General features: G+C 47.4%; 1 protein-coding gene across 4 annotated transcripts in view; it reads right to left on the bottom strand.

Moving 5' to 3' along the window:
* Positions 1-16,638, bottom strand: part of SLC37A2 (solute carrier family 37 member 2) — a 59,851-nt gene that overhangs the window by 31,414 nt on the left and 11,799 nt on the right. For all 4 annotated transcript variants that reach the window (XR_008327720.1, XM_053366656.1, XM_053366655.1 and 1 more), the window contains exons 2-5: positions 7,501-7,582; positions 5,088-5,175; positions 3,011-3,089; positions 959-1,094 (exon numbers count right to left, since the gene is read on the bottom strand). Coding sequence is in view for 3 of the 4 variants with exons in the window: in XM_053366656.1 (XP_053222631.1) it covers positions 959-1,094; positions 3,011-3,089; positions 5,088-5,175; positions 7,501-7,582 (385 nt within the window). In the remaining variant the exon portion in view is untranslated. The remainder of the gene's footprint in view (positions 1-958; positions 1,095-3,010; positions 3,090-5,087; positions 5,176-7,500; positions 7,583-16,638) is intronic.

Below are 16,638 nucleotides of genomic sequence, written 5' to 3'. Positions count from 1 at the left end.
AGTCATGGGATTGTTGTCGATCACATGACGGTATATGTTTTGCCTCCACAGAGTGGGAAGTGACGGAGACAGGATGTTTGTGTTACTGTGTTCCGTGAAGTGGGACTATTGTCCTTTGTTCTTTTTCTCTTTGCTGTCTGATGCTAGAGAGAGAGGGAGCCATGTTGCAGTGCTCCGTGTGTATTTATATGTGAATAAAGTAGATTAGCCAAAATGCTGAGTTGCTGAGGTCTGTTACGCAAACTGCGAACACTCTGCGGATCCCTAAGTGTGCAGGTGTCGGTTGGCATTGGTCGCTGTGATGTTCGGGCTGAAGAAAGCTTATGAAGCTCCCGAACTATCGACCAAGAGGGAGGGAACATGCCAGTCGGGCATGTGTCTCTGTCAGGGTCCTACTCGAGTGTAGGCTGAACTCCTGACACTCTTCCCACTCATGTGGAACCCAGAACCAAGATGGATCCTCATGTCGTGAGTTGTTCCACCTTGCGAGATGGGCTATCCATCAGGCTGACAGCCTGGTCCATCTGCCTCCCACCTGCTTCAAGAGAAAGCTATGTTGGCCCTACGGATATGTTCCTCTCATTATCTGAAAGATGATTTCCCCAAAAACCCTCCTCACTATCTGTGTGAACTGCAAAGACCCACAGAATCACATCTAGCCTAGGGTTTCCCAAACTTGGGTCTCCAGCTGTTTTGGGACTACAGTTCCCATCATCCCTGACCACTGGTCCTGCTAGCTAGGGCTGATGGGAGTTGTAGTTCAAAAACAGCTGGTCTAGAAGAACCCATGATAGAAGCAAATAAGAGCAGGCCTCCTGGCTGGGCCTTGGACCCTAGCTCCTTGGGAGACCCAGCTCTGGAGCACAACAGATGATACAAGACCTGCTCAGAGACCCCATAGTAGGAAAAGGAAACAGCTCTAGAGAACTTAGTTGGCAAGCGTGATGAATCTCTGTACCTGTACAAGAACAAAATACCACAGTTCATGGATGTTCCAGTAGTAGCCCAGTCCAAATAAGGCAGTGAACAACCCGCTCAGCAACATTCCTCCAGACAGATAGTAGCGCAATGGGAGGCGCTCACCGAAGACCCCGCTGTGGGAGACAGGAAGGAAGAGCGCATGAAACACAACAGCCACTTCTCAAGGATCAGTGCCCAACCAGAAATGAATGTGGAAACAGCTTAAGACCGCTTAAAGGAGTAACTGCGGTGGTAACGGAAGCTGGTGTTGCTTCTTCCCACAATCTTCTGGGAAACCATCGTCAACAACACAGCTATTTCCCATGTCGCATTTCCCACACTGACGGAGCAGCATCAGAAGCGAAGCCGTCGTGGCTGCATTGTGGTTGTGGTGCCCTTTGTCTTTGAGGAAGGACACAAATTTTGCAATGCCCTGGCCTGGTCAATTAAGCTGGCCCGTGGTGATAAAAATGGCGTATACACAGCCCCGGAAATAACCCCATGGAACTGTTTAATAACTACTTAGGAGACAAGAGAGCAAACAGGATCCATCATGTGGACAAGAGTCCTGTTGACGTCTCGAGACCTCCATTAGCAGATTTCTTATCTGCCTGCAGTTATGACCATGTTTATGGGAATTCTATATCTCTGATCGGTTTCCTACGTGGTTTAAGAGGTGAGCTGATTGCTGTCGGTGCGGCTGGCACCTGCCATGCCATGCCAAAGTAATCAAATCTTATGGATTTGTCCTAAGAGCACCTCTTGGGTCGTTTGAGACCTTTTAACAACAGCCAGGATACTGAAGTCCATAAGCCACTGGTTGATCACACACAGGGCCTGTGGATGAGAAAAAGGCTGGGGCCATATCCGGCCCTTCAGGCCTCTCTGCCTGGCCCTTGGGGATCTCATCAGACCACGCCCCCTCCCAAACCACTAGCCCTGCTTTGCATTCTCCTTGAGTGGTTATTTTTTTTTTTGCCTGGCTGGACTATGTCCTTGAACTCTGACCATGCTTCCAGCTTGCCAGGAGAGAGGAGAGAGAACTCTGCATGTTTGTAAAAACTAACCTACTGTAGCAAAGGTCAACGTTCATTGCTCAGCACGCTTTTGTCTTTGGCACTGCCCGCCACTAGAATGTGGCCCCTTGGGCTAAGGAAAAAGGTCCCCCACCTGTAGTGTAGGTAAACCAAGACCAAATCTAAATTGCAAATGCCACTGAAGGAGCTGGTGAAATGAAGATCACAAGGATTGCCTTGCTAGATCTGACTCCTATTCCCCCCCCAGGGGGTAGGACATATGTCTCCTAACAATTCCCATTGCCCTTAACAAACTACAGTTCCCAGGATTCTTTGGGGGAATCCATGGTTCTTTACAGCGGCATGATACTGCTTTAAATTCAGAGTGCAGATGGGGCCTGAATCCCACTGTGTTCCGTGGGTATTACCGTATTTTTTGCTCTATAAGACTCACTTTTTCCCTCCTAAAAAGTAAGGGGAAATGTGTGTGCATCTTATGGAGTGAATGCAGGCTGCGCAGCTATCCCAGAAGCCAGAACAGCAAGACGGATCGCTGCTTTCGCTGCGCAGCGATCCCTCTTGCTGTTCTGGCTTCTGAGAATCAAAATATTTTTTTTCTTGTTTTCCTCCTCCAAAAACTAGGTGCGTCTTATGGAGCGAAAAATACGTTGCTTCCTATTAAATGTGCACAGGATTGCAGCATTAAGGAATGCGTCCCATGGAACCAACAGAGCCTTTCAAGCAGGCATGCTTGTGACTTTAACTGTAGATCTATACAAGGGCGGAGTAATGGTTGTTAGAGTGTTGGGAGATCAGGGTTCAATTCCCCACTCAGCCATGAATCTCACTGGGCAACCTTGGGCCCGTCACCATTTCTTGGCCTTACCTACCTCAAAGGGTTGTTGTGAAGATGGAATGGGGAGAAGGAGACCCATGTACACCCCCTTGAGCTCCTTGGAAGATCAGGGTGGTATATAAATGAAATAAACAAGTAAATGTGTCATTTCTTTCCTTCTTGCACTCTGAGTACATACCTGATGTACATTCCTATAGCGTAGGCAACCAGGAACGCATTGTCCAGGGCTCCAAAGAGTTCTTTGTAGTTGTCCTGATCTGGAAGAAGCAGCAGTATGGGTTACGTTTAGGGGCAGCCGTACCCCACTGGGCAAAAGAAATATCAGGCTCACGCAGGTTCCTGTATTGAGGCAGCTGGCTCCCCCCACTCCCCCCCCCATTTTGCAGTGGGGAGGGAAGAGCAGTTCCTGGCTGCTGATCAGCCACACAAAGTTTTGGAGCAGAATATCACACTTTTGTCTGTTTTGGTCTTACGAATTTCCTACCTTCAAGGTTTCCAGGTCAACTCCTGTGCACTGTTCTCTTAGCTGCACTCTGAAGCGGTACAGTCCCAGCAGGGCTATAAGGTAAAGGGACCCCTGACCATTAGGTCCAGTCGTGGCCGACTCTGGGGTTGCAGCGCTCACCTCGCTTTATTGGCCGAGGGAGCCGGCGTACAGCTTCCAGGTCATGTGGCCAGCATGACTAAGCCGCTTCTGGCGAACCAGAGCAGCGCACGGAAACGCCGTTTACCTTCCCGCCGGAATGGTACCTATTTATCTACTTGCACTTTGACGTGCTTTCAAACTGCTAGGTTGGCAGGAGCAGGGACCGAGGAACGGGAGCTCACCCCGTCGCAGGGATTCGAACCGCCGACCTTCTGATCGGCAAGTCCTAGGCTCTGTGGTTTAACCCACAGCGCCACCCGCGTCCCCAGCAGGGCTATAGCACAGGCTTTTTTAAAACGTCAACACATGTGCGTTCCACCTCTCCATTTCTTTTCTGGATGCAAAGGGTGTGCTCTTAAGTGCAGGCAAATGCAGCCATGCATGCATCAAGGTTGCGGCTGCATAATGGGAACACGGAGAGCCTCGCTCGGAGGGCTGTTGTACAGATGAGCCTCCCTTGCAGCCCATTCTCCTTGCTGCATCCTCTAAATGGAACTTCTCTTCCAAGCATATGGACGGCAGCACCTTTCTTCCCTCCTTCAAAATGCACCTTGTCCATGTGGCTGTTTGTTTGCCTTTTTAATTCCCCATTCTCAGTATAACCTGGACACATGCTTGACTGCATTTGCCTGCACTTACGAGCGCATGCTTTGCATCCAGAAAATCTCCCGGTGCTGCGAAAGACCTTGGCCTGAGACCCACTGTCAGCCGGGCAGTATATAAATTTAAGAAATAATAATAATGGACAGAACTGGGTCAAATGGGCACAGGGTGAAAGACAGCTTAAGGCAGTTTCCCAACCCTCCCTCCCTCCCACTGCTGTTTCACCTATTGCCTATTCCAAGCTGTAAGCTCCTTGCAGACGGGGACCTGTGTCTTTTTGCCTAAGCAGCTCTGTAAAAGTACAGTTTACCCTGAAATTGCACTGTAGAAATATATCTGTGTAAAGCCTAACTGCACAGTGGGAACCAACCTGCAACCAATCTGCTAATGAGGCTCCACAACGACATTGCAAACAAACGCAGATAAGATACGCCAAGGTTGCTAATCACATCAGAATAAACTGTTGGCCCTCGAGGCATCCCGTTCCGGTTATTGCATATGAATCAGTTGGGATCAGAGAGCCTAAGTTGGCCATAAAGGCTGCCTTGTCACCTGAGGTTTCCAGGAAAAGGACTCTGGATACAGCCCACAACTCAAGCGTCTGTGGAAAGCAGGAGGGCCAAAGAAGGAACAACACTCCTGCTGTTTTCCAGACGACAATTCTGAAAGCCACATGTCCAAGTTGCGGAAGTCACAAATAGCTTTTCCATATCCACCAACACAGAAAGTTGTTTTCTACCAAGCTCAGACCATTGGTCCATTGAGCTGAATACTGTCTGTACTACACTGACTCTCGAAGCTTTGCCAGTCCTACCTGGAGGTGTCAGAAACTGACCCCGCAACCCTTTACCTGCAAAGCAATTGCTCTGCCATGGACCTATGGTCCTTCCCTACCTTACAGCGCTACACAATTTTGCCCTGTCCTCCATCACTTTATGAAGGCCAAGAGAGGGTGTATGTTTGCTCTTCTGGGGAAAGATACAGCAGAAAACCAATGCAGCCTTACCAAAAGGCTTCCAGTCACACCACGTAGTGCTGTTTGATTCATTGTGCGGATTGGGTCCCCGTGAAGAACAGTTATAGTGCAGTTCACTCTGGGGGGGGAAACACACACAGAGAACAGGCGCATGAGTCAGAGATTCTTTATTCATTCATTAAATTTACATCCTCCCCAAAGAGCCCAGGGTGAGAAAAACATTGGGCAAAATATTTCTGCATTGCAGGGGGGTTGGACCTGACAATACTTGTGGTCCCTTCCAACTCTACAATTCTATGAATTTTAAACAACCACAAACACAGTTTCAAAGCATTTTCTCCACGGGTGATTTTGGGGCTGCCAGGAGCGGCATGCTTCAGCCACCAAATGCCTGGGTATATAGGGATGTTTTAAAATATCTCCTGGAAGTCAATAATGAGGGAGACAGATGCACCTCACCGAGGGGAACATTCCAGAAATGGGGAGCCACCACTGAAAAGGCCCTGTCGTGGGTCAATGCCAACTGGGCAGCCTCCGGTGGTGGCACTGCCAACAAGGTTTCACTTGCAAACATAGGGGTTGCGAATAGTGGGGATGGCACACTTTTAGGTCCTTGGTCCCAGGCCATTAAGGGCTTTAAAGATTAGCACCAATGCCTTGAATTTGGTCTGGTAGCTCACTGACAGCCAGGGCAGAGGTTTTGGGATCAGCGACACATGGTCCCATCAGGCTGCCCCGCTAACCAGCCCAGCAGTCACATACCTACTTAAGACATTTCTATACCGCCTAACGATTCACATTTCTAAGAGGCGTACATAGAAACAATCGGCAGGAAATGGAACAATTGAAAATCACCATAAAGCCATGCTGCACTAGCTGTAGCCTCCAGAATGTCTTCAAGGGCAGCCCTGCCCATTGCAGTAGTCAGATGGGAGGTCACCGGACAATTGAGGCCAGGAATGGCCCTAGCTAAGCAGCCTAAACTGGGCTTAAGTACTCCTACCTACAAAAGCCTACCTACTCGAGATTCTAGTGGCAAGTTGGAATCCAGGAGGTCACAGAGACTCTCTTTTAAATTTATTTATTATTTATACCCCACCCATCTGGCTGAATTTCCCCAGCCACTCTGGGCAGCTCCCAATCGAGTATTAAAAACAATACAGCATTAAATATTAAAAACTTCCCTAAACAGGGCTGCCTTCAGATGTCTTTTAAAGATAGGATAGCTGCTTATTTCCTTCACATGTGAAGGAAGGGCGTTCCACAGGGCGGGTGCCACTACCAAGAAGGTTCCCTGTAACCTCACTTCTTGCAGTTGTTTATTGCCTTGACATCTGGTGGGAGGGTGTTCCACAGGGCAGGTGCCACTACCGAGAAGGCCCTCTGCCTGGTTCCCTGTAACTTGGCTTCTCGCAGTGATGGAACCGCCAGAAGGCCCTCGGTGCTGGACCTCAGTGTCTGGGCTGGATGATTGGGGTGAAGACGCTCCTTCAGGTATACAGGGCCGAGACCATTTGGGGCTTTAAAGGTCAGCACCAATGCTTTGAATTGTGCTCGGAAATGTACTCTCAACCTGTTCCTTCAAAGGGAATGAAACCCCTCTCATGACAGGAGATGGGAGTCAACTCCTAGGGGCTGTGGTCCCTTTGGACCCCCAATAAAATATTTGAGGGGGCATTGCCATTCAAACAGCATGTGCGCATCTTGTGATTATGTGGGGTGGGCTTAGCTTCCCCTCCCCTCAATATTTTATTCAACTTGGCACCCTTGGGACAGGTCACACACCCAATAAATTATCTTTACACACAGAGTGCCGGAAGGGATACACATGTGAAAATGTATTTTTATACACCTGGCAAACAACAAAGGTGCTGATTGCAAGGAAACAAGAAAGGCCAGCTATGAAAACGGATTAAAATTAATAGAAGGATGAGAAGGCAATTGAAGAAGAAGAATGAAGTGGCAACATCAGGAAGCAATGGACATATGCTTGTAACAGGAGCGGGAAACCAAATTATTATTTTTTAAAAAAATTGTATTACATTTAAATAGTTTGGATTGACTTGTTAAAATTTGGAAAACTAATAAAAACAAGTATATAAAAAGGGACAGGCCATACACCAGGTTCTCAGGCATGCTGGTTTCATATAGCACCATCAGCATGGATGCAATTTTAAAGGGCACAAGACAACAGGTCCCTGCCCCGAGGGGCTTACAATCTAGAAAACATTACAGGGATACACCAGAGGAACAGGAGAGAAGTGGAGGAAGGGGAAGAGTTCAAATATGCCTTCTTACAGCTGAAGCCAGTTAATGTTTATTTGGAAGCGGATCTCACTAAAATTCAATGGGGCTTCTTCCCACAGACACATGTATAGGATTGCATGCCCCCCCCCTTGTGCCCAAAGATAGCCCCTCACCCCTGGGGACCGATGCTACGTACCTTTACTATACTGATGGGCTTCCGTGAGAGATGGAAAGTGGTATAACACAGGAACGTCAACACAAGAATTAATCCCCGGTACCTAGAAAAGAAGACGCACATGAAAGATAGAGCAAACAGCGAGAAAGATTGAAAACAGTGATAAGCTTTAACTGTTATCTCTGAAGGCTGACGGCTGAAGTCTCACCAGCTTGCTTGAGCAGTCTGCAGAAAAATAAATGTCAACCACATCCTCTGGGTGGAAGAGAACCAAAGCTGGGAGGTCATTTTACTCCCCGTTTAAGCTACAGAAACTGGTATGCTTTAACTCTACATTCAAGGGCACCATGTATCAAAAGAAAACCCTACCGCTTATTTCATTATTATTAAATTTATATTCTGCCTTTCTTCCCAAAAGAGCCCAGGGCAGCAAATGGCATGTGGTGATAATACAAACAGGGACGCGGGTGGCGCTGTGGGTTAAACCACAGAGCCTAGGACTTGCCGATCAGAAGGTCGGCAGTTCGAATCCCCACGACGGGGTGAGCTCCTGTTGCTTGGTCCCTGCTCCTGCCAACCTAGCAGTTCAAAAGCATGTCAAAGTGCAATAGATAAATAGGTACCGCTCCGGCAGGAAGGTAAACGGCATTTCCGTGCGCTGCTCTGGTTCGCCAGAAGTGGCTTAGTCATGCTGGCCACATGACCCAGAAGCTGTACGCCGGCTTCCTCAGCCAATAAAGCGAGATGAACGCAGCAACCCCAGAGTCGGCCATGACTAGACCTAATAGTCAGGGGTCCCTTTACCTTTAATAATACAAACATATTTAAAACAATTCCAGTGCAGATGCAGACTGAGAACAATTTCAACTTAATGAAAGGCTGTGTGAAAAAGTTATTCAAGCAGGTACTGAAAAGTCTGGTGCCTAACTCTGGGGAAGGCATTCGAAAGGACAGATGCTACAAGCCTAAAAAGCCTGTTGTTTTGTTGTTACAACCATCACTGAATGGTGCACTACTAAGTATGATAGGGCAGGCTCTTGACTCAAAGAGCTTAATGGCATATAAGCCAAAGGCTACGTGAAAAAGATCACATGACCACATGGAAAAGATCACATGATCTACTACTACTGCAAAAATAAGGGCCACCTTTTCTGCTTGGTTTGCTCGCCAACCCCAGCTACCACCTTCCCTTTACACCTTAGCAAATCCCCTTCCTCACCCCTTTACAACTTACCAAACTGCAGCGTGACAACATCCTTACAATTTTATTATATCATTAGTAACAGAATTCCAGCACTACAGAGGGGGGAAACAGCTCAATTTCTACCCAGAAGACAACTTTAAAATATGAAGGGTTTCCGTTAAAATGTAAGTTTCCTTCTTCCCAAGCAGTTCAATCAGATTTCCAAAAACAGGCAACTAGTATTAATCCTTTACAATTAAACCAGCAGTACTAAATGCATTTTATAAAAACCAGGGGATTGTTTTTTTTCCTTTTGATATATAGACTATATGCATGTTTATCATCCACTTGGGTTGCAACCCTACACACTTGCATAGGAATAGGCCCTGTCGAACTCAGCAAAATTTACTTCTGAGTAAATGCCGAGGAAGGCATAGTTTGTGAAAGCCAGCCAGAAAGTGTGCAGAGAATTTACATCATCTGTTACCATGGAAGAAGAAGAAGAAGAAGAAGAAGAAGAAGAAGAAGAAGAAGAAGAAGAAGAGGAGGAGGAGGAGGAGGAGGAGGAGTTTGGATTTGATATCCCGCTTTATCACTACCTGAAGGAGTCTCAAAGTGGCTAACATTCTCCTTTCCCTTCCTCCCCCACAACAAACACTCTGTGAAGTGAGTGGGGCTGAGAGACTTCAGAGAAGTGTGACTGGCCCAAGGTCACCCAGCAGCTGCATGTGGAGGAGCGGAGACGCGAACCCGGTTCCCCAGATTACAAGTCTACCGCTCTTAACCACTACACCACACTGGCTCTTTGCATGCCACAAAGTCCCTCCAGCCTCTGATCTTCTTCACCTTCAAGAGGTGAAACAGAGGCTGGAATAAATTGAGCAAGAGCCAGAAAGGTCACCTGACTCATCCTTTTTATGTCATCCTCGAAGAGCTGGCGGCATAAATCATTGCATCCTTTTTATCATTGCAGGTTGCAGTTCACTCTTCTGTTGTGTAAAGCCAAGGCCAGTTCGTACCCGTACCTTCACCTCTGGCTGACATCAGGACAGGAGTTTCTTCCCCATCCCCAGAAGAGACAATGCTGGAGCTGGTAAACCAATGGTTCCTATTCAGTATAAGGAAGACATGTCCAAAATCCATTTTGGGGGCCTAACCAGGCCCGCTGGTTGGTTTAATCTAGCCCCTGTGGTAGTTTATTTCCAGGGGGTAAAATCCAAAAAATACCTCAACAACATCAATCCTAAAAAAAACTCAACAACTTTGGAGTAAAATCATAAATCATAAAAAGCTCAAAAACTTCAATCCTAAAAAAAAAGGTCAACAACTTTGGTTGGCCTCATAGCCCTTCACTTCATCAAATCTGGCCCTCTTTGAAAAAAGTTTGAACACCACTGGTAAGGCATGGATAGGCAAATGAAGGCCTGGGGGCCGGATCCAGCCCAATTGCCTTCTAAATCCGGCCCGTAGACGGCCCGGGAATCTGCGCATTTTTACATGAGTAGAATGTCAAAATGCATCTCTGGGTTATTTGTGGGGCATAGGAATTTGTTCATATAGTCTGGCCCCCCACAAAGTCTGAGAGACAGTGGACTGGCCCCCTGCTGAAAAAGTTTGCTGACCCCTGGTTTAAGGGATGGCACTGTAGCTCAGTACCAGCCCTGTATTAGATATGTTTAGAGCGGCTCAGTCAGTAGAACATGAGACTCTTAATTTCAGGGTCGTAGGTTCGAGCTCTGCACTGGGCAAAAGTTTCCTGGATTGCAGGGGGTTAGACTAGATGGCCCTTGGGGTTCCTTCCAACTCTACAATTCTGTGATTCTATCCTAGCACTAGGGCTAAATGGATAAAGAGGCTGGCCTGGGACAAAGCAGTTTCCTAAGACATTTCCAAGTAAACTGTATTGAATCCGCAATATGTGAATGATACCCAGCTCTACCTCTCTTTCAAATCAGAACCAGTGAAGGTGGTGAAGGTCCTGTGTGAGAGTCTGGAGGCGGTTGGAGGATAGATGGCGGCTAACAGATTGTGGTTGAATCCTGACAAGACAGAAGTACTGTTCTTGGGCGACAGGGGGCAGGCGGGTGTGGAGGACTTCCTGGTCCCTGGGGTAACTGTGCCCCTGAAGGACTAGGAGCACAGCCTGGGAGTCATTCTGGACTCACAGCTGTCCATGGAGGCACAGGTCAATTCTGTGTCCAGGGCAGCTGTTTACCAGCTCCATCTGGCACGCAGGCTGAGACCCTACCTGCCCACAGACTGTCTTGCCAGAGTGGTGCATGCTCTAGTTATCTCTCGCTTGGATTACTGCAATGCACTCTACGTGGGGCTACCTTTGAAGGTGACCCAGAAACTACAACTAATTCAGAATGTGGCAGCTAGACTGGTGACTGGGAGCAGCCGCTGAGACTACATAACACTGGTTTTGAAAGATCTACATTGGCTCCCAGTACGTTTCCGAGCACAATTCAAAGTGTTGATGTTGACCTTTAAAGCCCTAAACGGCCTCGGCCCAGTATACCTGAAGGAGCGTCTCCACCCCCATCATTCTGCCCGAACACTGAGGTCCAGCGCCGAGGGCCTTCTGGCGGTTCCCTCACTGAGAGAAGCCAAGTTACAGGGAACCAAGCAGAGGGCCTTTTTGGTAGTGGCGCCCTCCCTGTGGAACACCCTCCCACCAGATGTCAAAGAGAAGAACAACTACCAGAGTTTTAGAAGACATCTGAAGGCAGCCCTGTTTAGGGAAGCTTTTAATGTTTAACAGACCACTGTATTTTAATACTTTGCTGGAAGCGGCCCAGGGTGGCTGGGGAAACCCAGCCAGATGGGCGGGGTATAAGTAATAAATTATTATTATTATTATTATTATTATTATTATTATTATTATTATTATTCCATGTGATTGGTTCTGGCCATCACCCCAGTGAATTAGCCACCACACCTGGACACGTAAGAACCTATTCCAGCCTTTTACAAAAATAAAAATAAAAAAATACTTTCACTCAAAACATTCCTGCTTGAAAACAACCCCAGCAAATATTCCAAAGGTCTTGTTCATTTTTTTAGACAACAGCTTGCTCCATCTTCCTTGGTGTTCCCCTCTTATCTGCAGCCTTTTTTTTCAGTGATCAAGACACGTCATCCTTACAGGTAGACTTCTGAGATCCAGGAAGTTCCATTGCAGATTTGCTAACATCGTTCTGCAAGGGTCAAATGTGTTTTCCTTTGGGGACCCCGCCTGCATGGGGAAATTCTCCTCTGCTTTTAGGATGTAGGAATCGGGGGCTGTCCAGTATCAGCCATGCCAGCAGAACCTCCCTGCTTTGTCTTGTGGTTTCCTGAGAGAGGGCAGGACAATGTTTTGCATCAAAACACTTCCTTGACTGCTGCTTCCAAGCATTTTATGCAGCACTTAAGAAAACTGCTCAGGAACTGTCCCAGTAATTGAGGTCACCCCTGAGGATGGAAAATACCAAGGGAAGCAGAGGCTTACTGGTGTTCTGTAATCGTTGCCTACAGAATATTGGCCAAATGTAGGTGGAGGCACAACTGAGACACTCCCAAGAACAACCAAAAGCCACTGTTTTCAAAGCAGATCTCTAGAAAGAGGCCCCAATATGCTATAAATCCAAAACCTTGGCTCTCTCTGCCTTTTCTCTCTTTGGATTATATCTTCCTTAGTCAAAGTGTTTGCCTCCTTTGCTGATGGCTCTTGCTATACAGTGGTACCTCTGGTTACGTACTTAATTTGTTCTGGAGGTCTGTTCTTAACCTGAAACTGTTCTTAACCTGAAGCACCACTTTAGCCAATGGGGCCTCCTGCTGCCGCTGCGCCACCGGAGCACGATTTCTGTTCTCATCCTGAAGCAAAGTTCTTAACCCGAGGTACTATTTCTGGGTTAGCAGAGTCTGTAACCTGATGCGTCTGTAACCTGAAGCATCTGTAACCCGAGGTACCACTGTACAGAATATTCCCCCAAATGGTGCTACATGGAGAAGCAAAGACCTCACTATTTAGTTCCCATGGCAACACATCACCTATATTTGCATGGCAAAGGAGTGTGGCAGGTCATGCCCCCCAAACTATATATACTATATATATATATATATATATATATATATATATATATATATGTAAGTAAATTTTGATTTAGCTGCCTAAAACTCTGGAGACCAGCTGCCAATCAGTGTAGAAAATACTGACCTAGATGGACCAATGATCCAAATCAGTATCAGGAAGCTCCCTATGTTCCCATTTAAACAGATCATTATATAGAACCTTGAGGACTACAATCTTCCTTTCGGGAAAGGAATCAAAGCTCAGTGATAAAGTATACGCTGTGCATGCAAAAAGTCCGGTTTTTTAATTCCCAGCATTTCCAAGTAGGAATGGGAGAGGCCGCTGCCTGGAATCCTGGAGAGCTGCTGCCAGTCCGTGTAGGCAATACTGATGGGCTCATGGTCTGACTCCGTATGGCAGCTCCCTATGTAGCCGAGTTCAATTGGATTTGTTCCTAGTTATGCTGCTAAAGGAATGCGGTGGGAAGTGAAGAATTTGAGCCTCAGGTGTAAGAAAATATTAGACATAGTCAGCCAGCCTGCTGCTTACTGCTGGTTCCTTTTTTGTTAATGGAAATAACATCGGCATATTTCCATTCTCCAAAGTAAGTGAGTAGCGATGGGGAAAAGCATGTTTTCATAATCACATGGGATCAGCGGTGGAAACTCAACCATGTGAGGACAGCTCTACTCAGCCTGCGGTGAGGAGCAGAAGCCACAGACTCACTCATTTTGCCTTTCAAGGAAAGAGGGATCTCAGCAACTCAGCTCAAGAGAGGCAGCCTGATCAGGGAAGCTAGGCAAAGAACTACACAGGATTGAGAATGGTTAGCACAAAGGTGGTATGTCCTTCGCCAGATTCTGTAACAAATGCCTTCAAAGTGGAAAGAAGGACAGGAGCTTTCATTCATTCACTGAAGCTGAATGTTTGGAGATCCAGATCAGACAGAAGGAAGGGCTTCTTCACATAGTGATGACTACTAACTTGGGCAGTGGGTTGGCTACATTCATGGACTGCAAGGTTTCCAACACCTCCAGGTCTATATAATAGCTCCGGCATCAAAAGCGGTGTGACTCTGAATACCAGTCTTTCTTGTGGTCTTCCTTCCAATAGATATCTGGCCAGCCATTGTGAGAACAGAAGGCCAGACCAGACAGGTCCTTGCTATGATCCAGTGGGAGTCTTCTTAGGTTCTCATGAAGTCAAAATAAGGCAGTACCTTCATAATCTGCTTAATAATAATAATAATAATTTATTATTTATACCCCACCCATCTGGCTGGGTTTCCCCAGCCACTCTGGGTGGCTTCCAACTGAATATTAAAAACAATACAGCATCAGACATTAAAAACTTCCCAAAACAGGGCTGCCTTCAGTTGTCTTTTAAAAGTAAAATAGTTGTTTATGGCCTTGACATCTGGTGGGAGGGTGTTCCACAGGGCAGGTGCCACTACCGAGAAGGCCCTCTGCCTGGTTCCCTGTAACTTGGCTTCTCACAGTGATGGAACCGCCAGAAGGCCCTCGGTGCTGGACCTCAGTGTCTGGGCTGGATGATGGGGATGGAGACGCTCCTTCAGGTATACAGGACCGAGGCCGTTTAGGGCTTTAAAGGTCAGCACCAACTTTGAATTGTGCTCAGAAACATTCTAGGAGCCAGTGTGGCGTAAGTGGTTACGGTGTTGGACTAGGGCAGGCTTCCTCAGACTTGGCCCTCCAGATGTTTTGAGACTACAATTCCCATCATCCCTGACCACTGGACTTGCTAGCTAGGGATCATGGGAGCTGTAGGCCAAAAACATCTGGAGGGCCGAGTTTGAGGAAGCCTGGACTAGGGCCTGGGAGAGCAAGGTTCGAATCCCCACTCAGCTATGAAGCTCATTTGGAGTCAGTCGCCTTCGCTTAGCCTAACCTACCTCACAGGGTTGTTTGTGGGGATGAAATGGGGAGGAGGAGAACAGGGCTGTCCTAAGCATATGTGGCGCTGAGGTGCAAAGATCCGCCCAGCGCCTCCCCCCCCTCCCCCGGTTGCCCAGTCCCAGGCGTGCAGGAGGGCGCCCGCTGGCTCGGTCACCCCTGAACTCGCGGCGCAGAGCTGCCTGCAGCAGAAGAGCCTGCCAGACTTAACTCTCAGGCCCTGGACTCTCGGCCTGGCATCCCTGAGAGCCTGGCACCCAGGTGCCCTGCACCCCTCACACCTATGGGTAAGATGGCCCTGGAGGGGAACCAAGGCACACCACCTTGAGATCCTTGGAAGATAAAGGTCGTATATAAAAGTAATAAATGAATAAATAAATAGCACAGGGATGGGGACCCTGAGGCCCTCTAGACCTTGTTGGACTCCAACTCCCCTCATCCCTAACCACTGTCCATGCTAGCTGGGACTGATGGGAATTGGAGTCTATCTCAGAAGGGCTACAGCTTCCCCACCTCTGGGGTAACAGCACGTTGCCAAAGGAGTTTGAAGAAACATATTTGGTGGTTTCCATCCACTACTCAGCATTTTCACTTAGTAATAGGCAAATAGACATCTCAAGCCCCCTCCAATGATTTTTCTTTTCTTTCCCCATCTATATGTTTTGTTTTTTTGAATCAGTGGATCACAGAGATCACGTGTCAACTACAGTGGATGCTCAGGTTGTGAATGTGATCCGTGCGGGAGGAACATTCGCAACCCGCAGCGTTTGCAACCTGCGTCTGTTCACACGCGGGTTGCGATTCACCGCTTCTGCACATGGACAAAGCGTGATTTAGTGCTTCTGCGCATGCGCAACCGCTGAAACCTGTTCTGGTACTTACGGGTTTCGGTGGTCCGTAACCCAAAAAAACCCGCAACCTGAAGCGGCTGTAACCCGAGGTATGACTGTACATCCATTTAGTCACTGCTGAGGCGGGAGGATCTGTTACTGTATCCTTGTTCCTGTCCTGTCTATCCTAGACACAATAGACTGTGTGGCAATTGTTGACAAAGCTAGACTCCCTGCATGCTGCTATTTCATCCTCCTCAGGAAGTAATGAAACTACTTCTTTTTTTTCCTCCTTTCTTTTCACGGCCAGTTTCACTTCTGCTTTAAAATTAGCCAAACGGGCAGAAAGGAGCTGAAAGAGACAGAAAAAGCAAAGCAACGAAGAGCAGGAGAATATTGTTATGCTCTGCTTTTATCTTCTGATTTTATCCTGTTAACTTTCATGAAACCTACGGGTATAGGGCGGTATATGAATTAAATTAAATTAAATTAAATTAAATTAAATTAAATTAAATTAATTAAATTAATTAAATTAAATTAATTAAATTTAAAAAAATTATAATGTGGTTTGTTTATATAAAGCCCCCCCCCCCATTAGACTATGCAGCAGCAGCAGGTGTCAGGGTGGGGTTGGAGCTGCTTACCTGACCTCCTGGCTGCTAACCAGGAGAGGGATAGGTGATTTGGCCGTGAGACCTGCCTGGTCTCTAGAAACATTAGAGGAGCCCATCTGGGCTTCCTGCTAGTGCATTTGCACTGCTCCCAGTAAGCAGCTGCAACTGACCTGCCAGGAGCCCAGGTAAGCACCTCCTCCCCACCACCAAAGGGTAGTAAAAAAGTACTGTACAATAAACATGACCAGCCAAAATTACATAAAGCAGCGCAAACAGCAAACACCCACAATGACATTCTTGCTCTCACAACACAGAGACTGCTTTGTAGCATTCAGTCTCCTGTTGGGAAGCCGCATTTACTCACATCAGTACCCCCCCACCCCCAATCTCTCACCTAGGAGCCTGCTAGCCCATCCAAAGCTAACTGCCCTCATAAACCCCAACGGAGGGCATGTAGTTGGTGGTGAGTTAGCCAAAGCATCTGGGTATCACCAGCGCTAATATGCCCAAGAACCTCACCAAAATGTTGGAGAGGATGCACCTCCACAGACACATACCT

Source organism: Podarcis raffonei, chromosome 15 (assembly GCF_027172205.1).
Source record: "Podarcis raffonei isolate rPodRaf1 chromosome 15, rPodRaf1.pri, whole genome shotgun sequence".
In the NCBI taxonomy this organism is placed as follows: Eukaryota; Metazoa; Chordata; class Lepidosauria; order Squamata; family Lacertidae; genus Podarcis; species Podarcis raffonei.
This window is presented reverse-complemented; position numbering and strand designations above follow the sequence as displayed.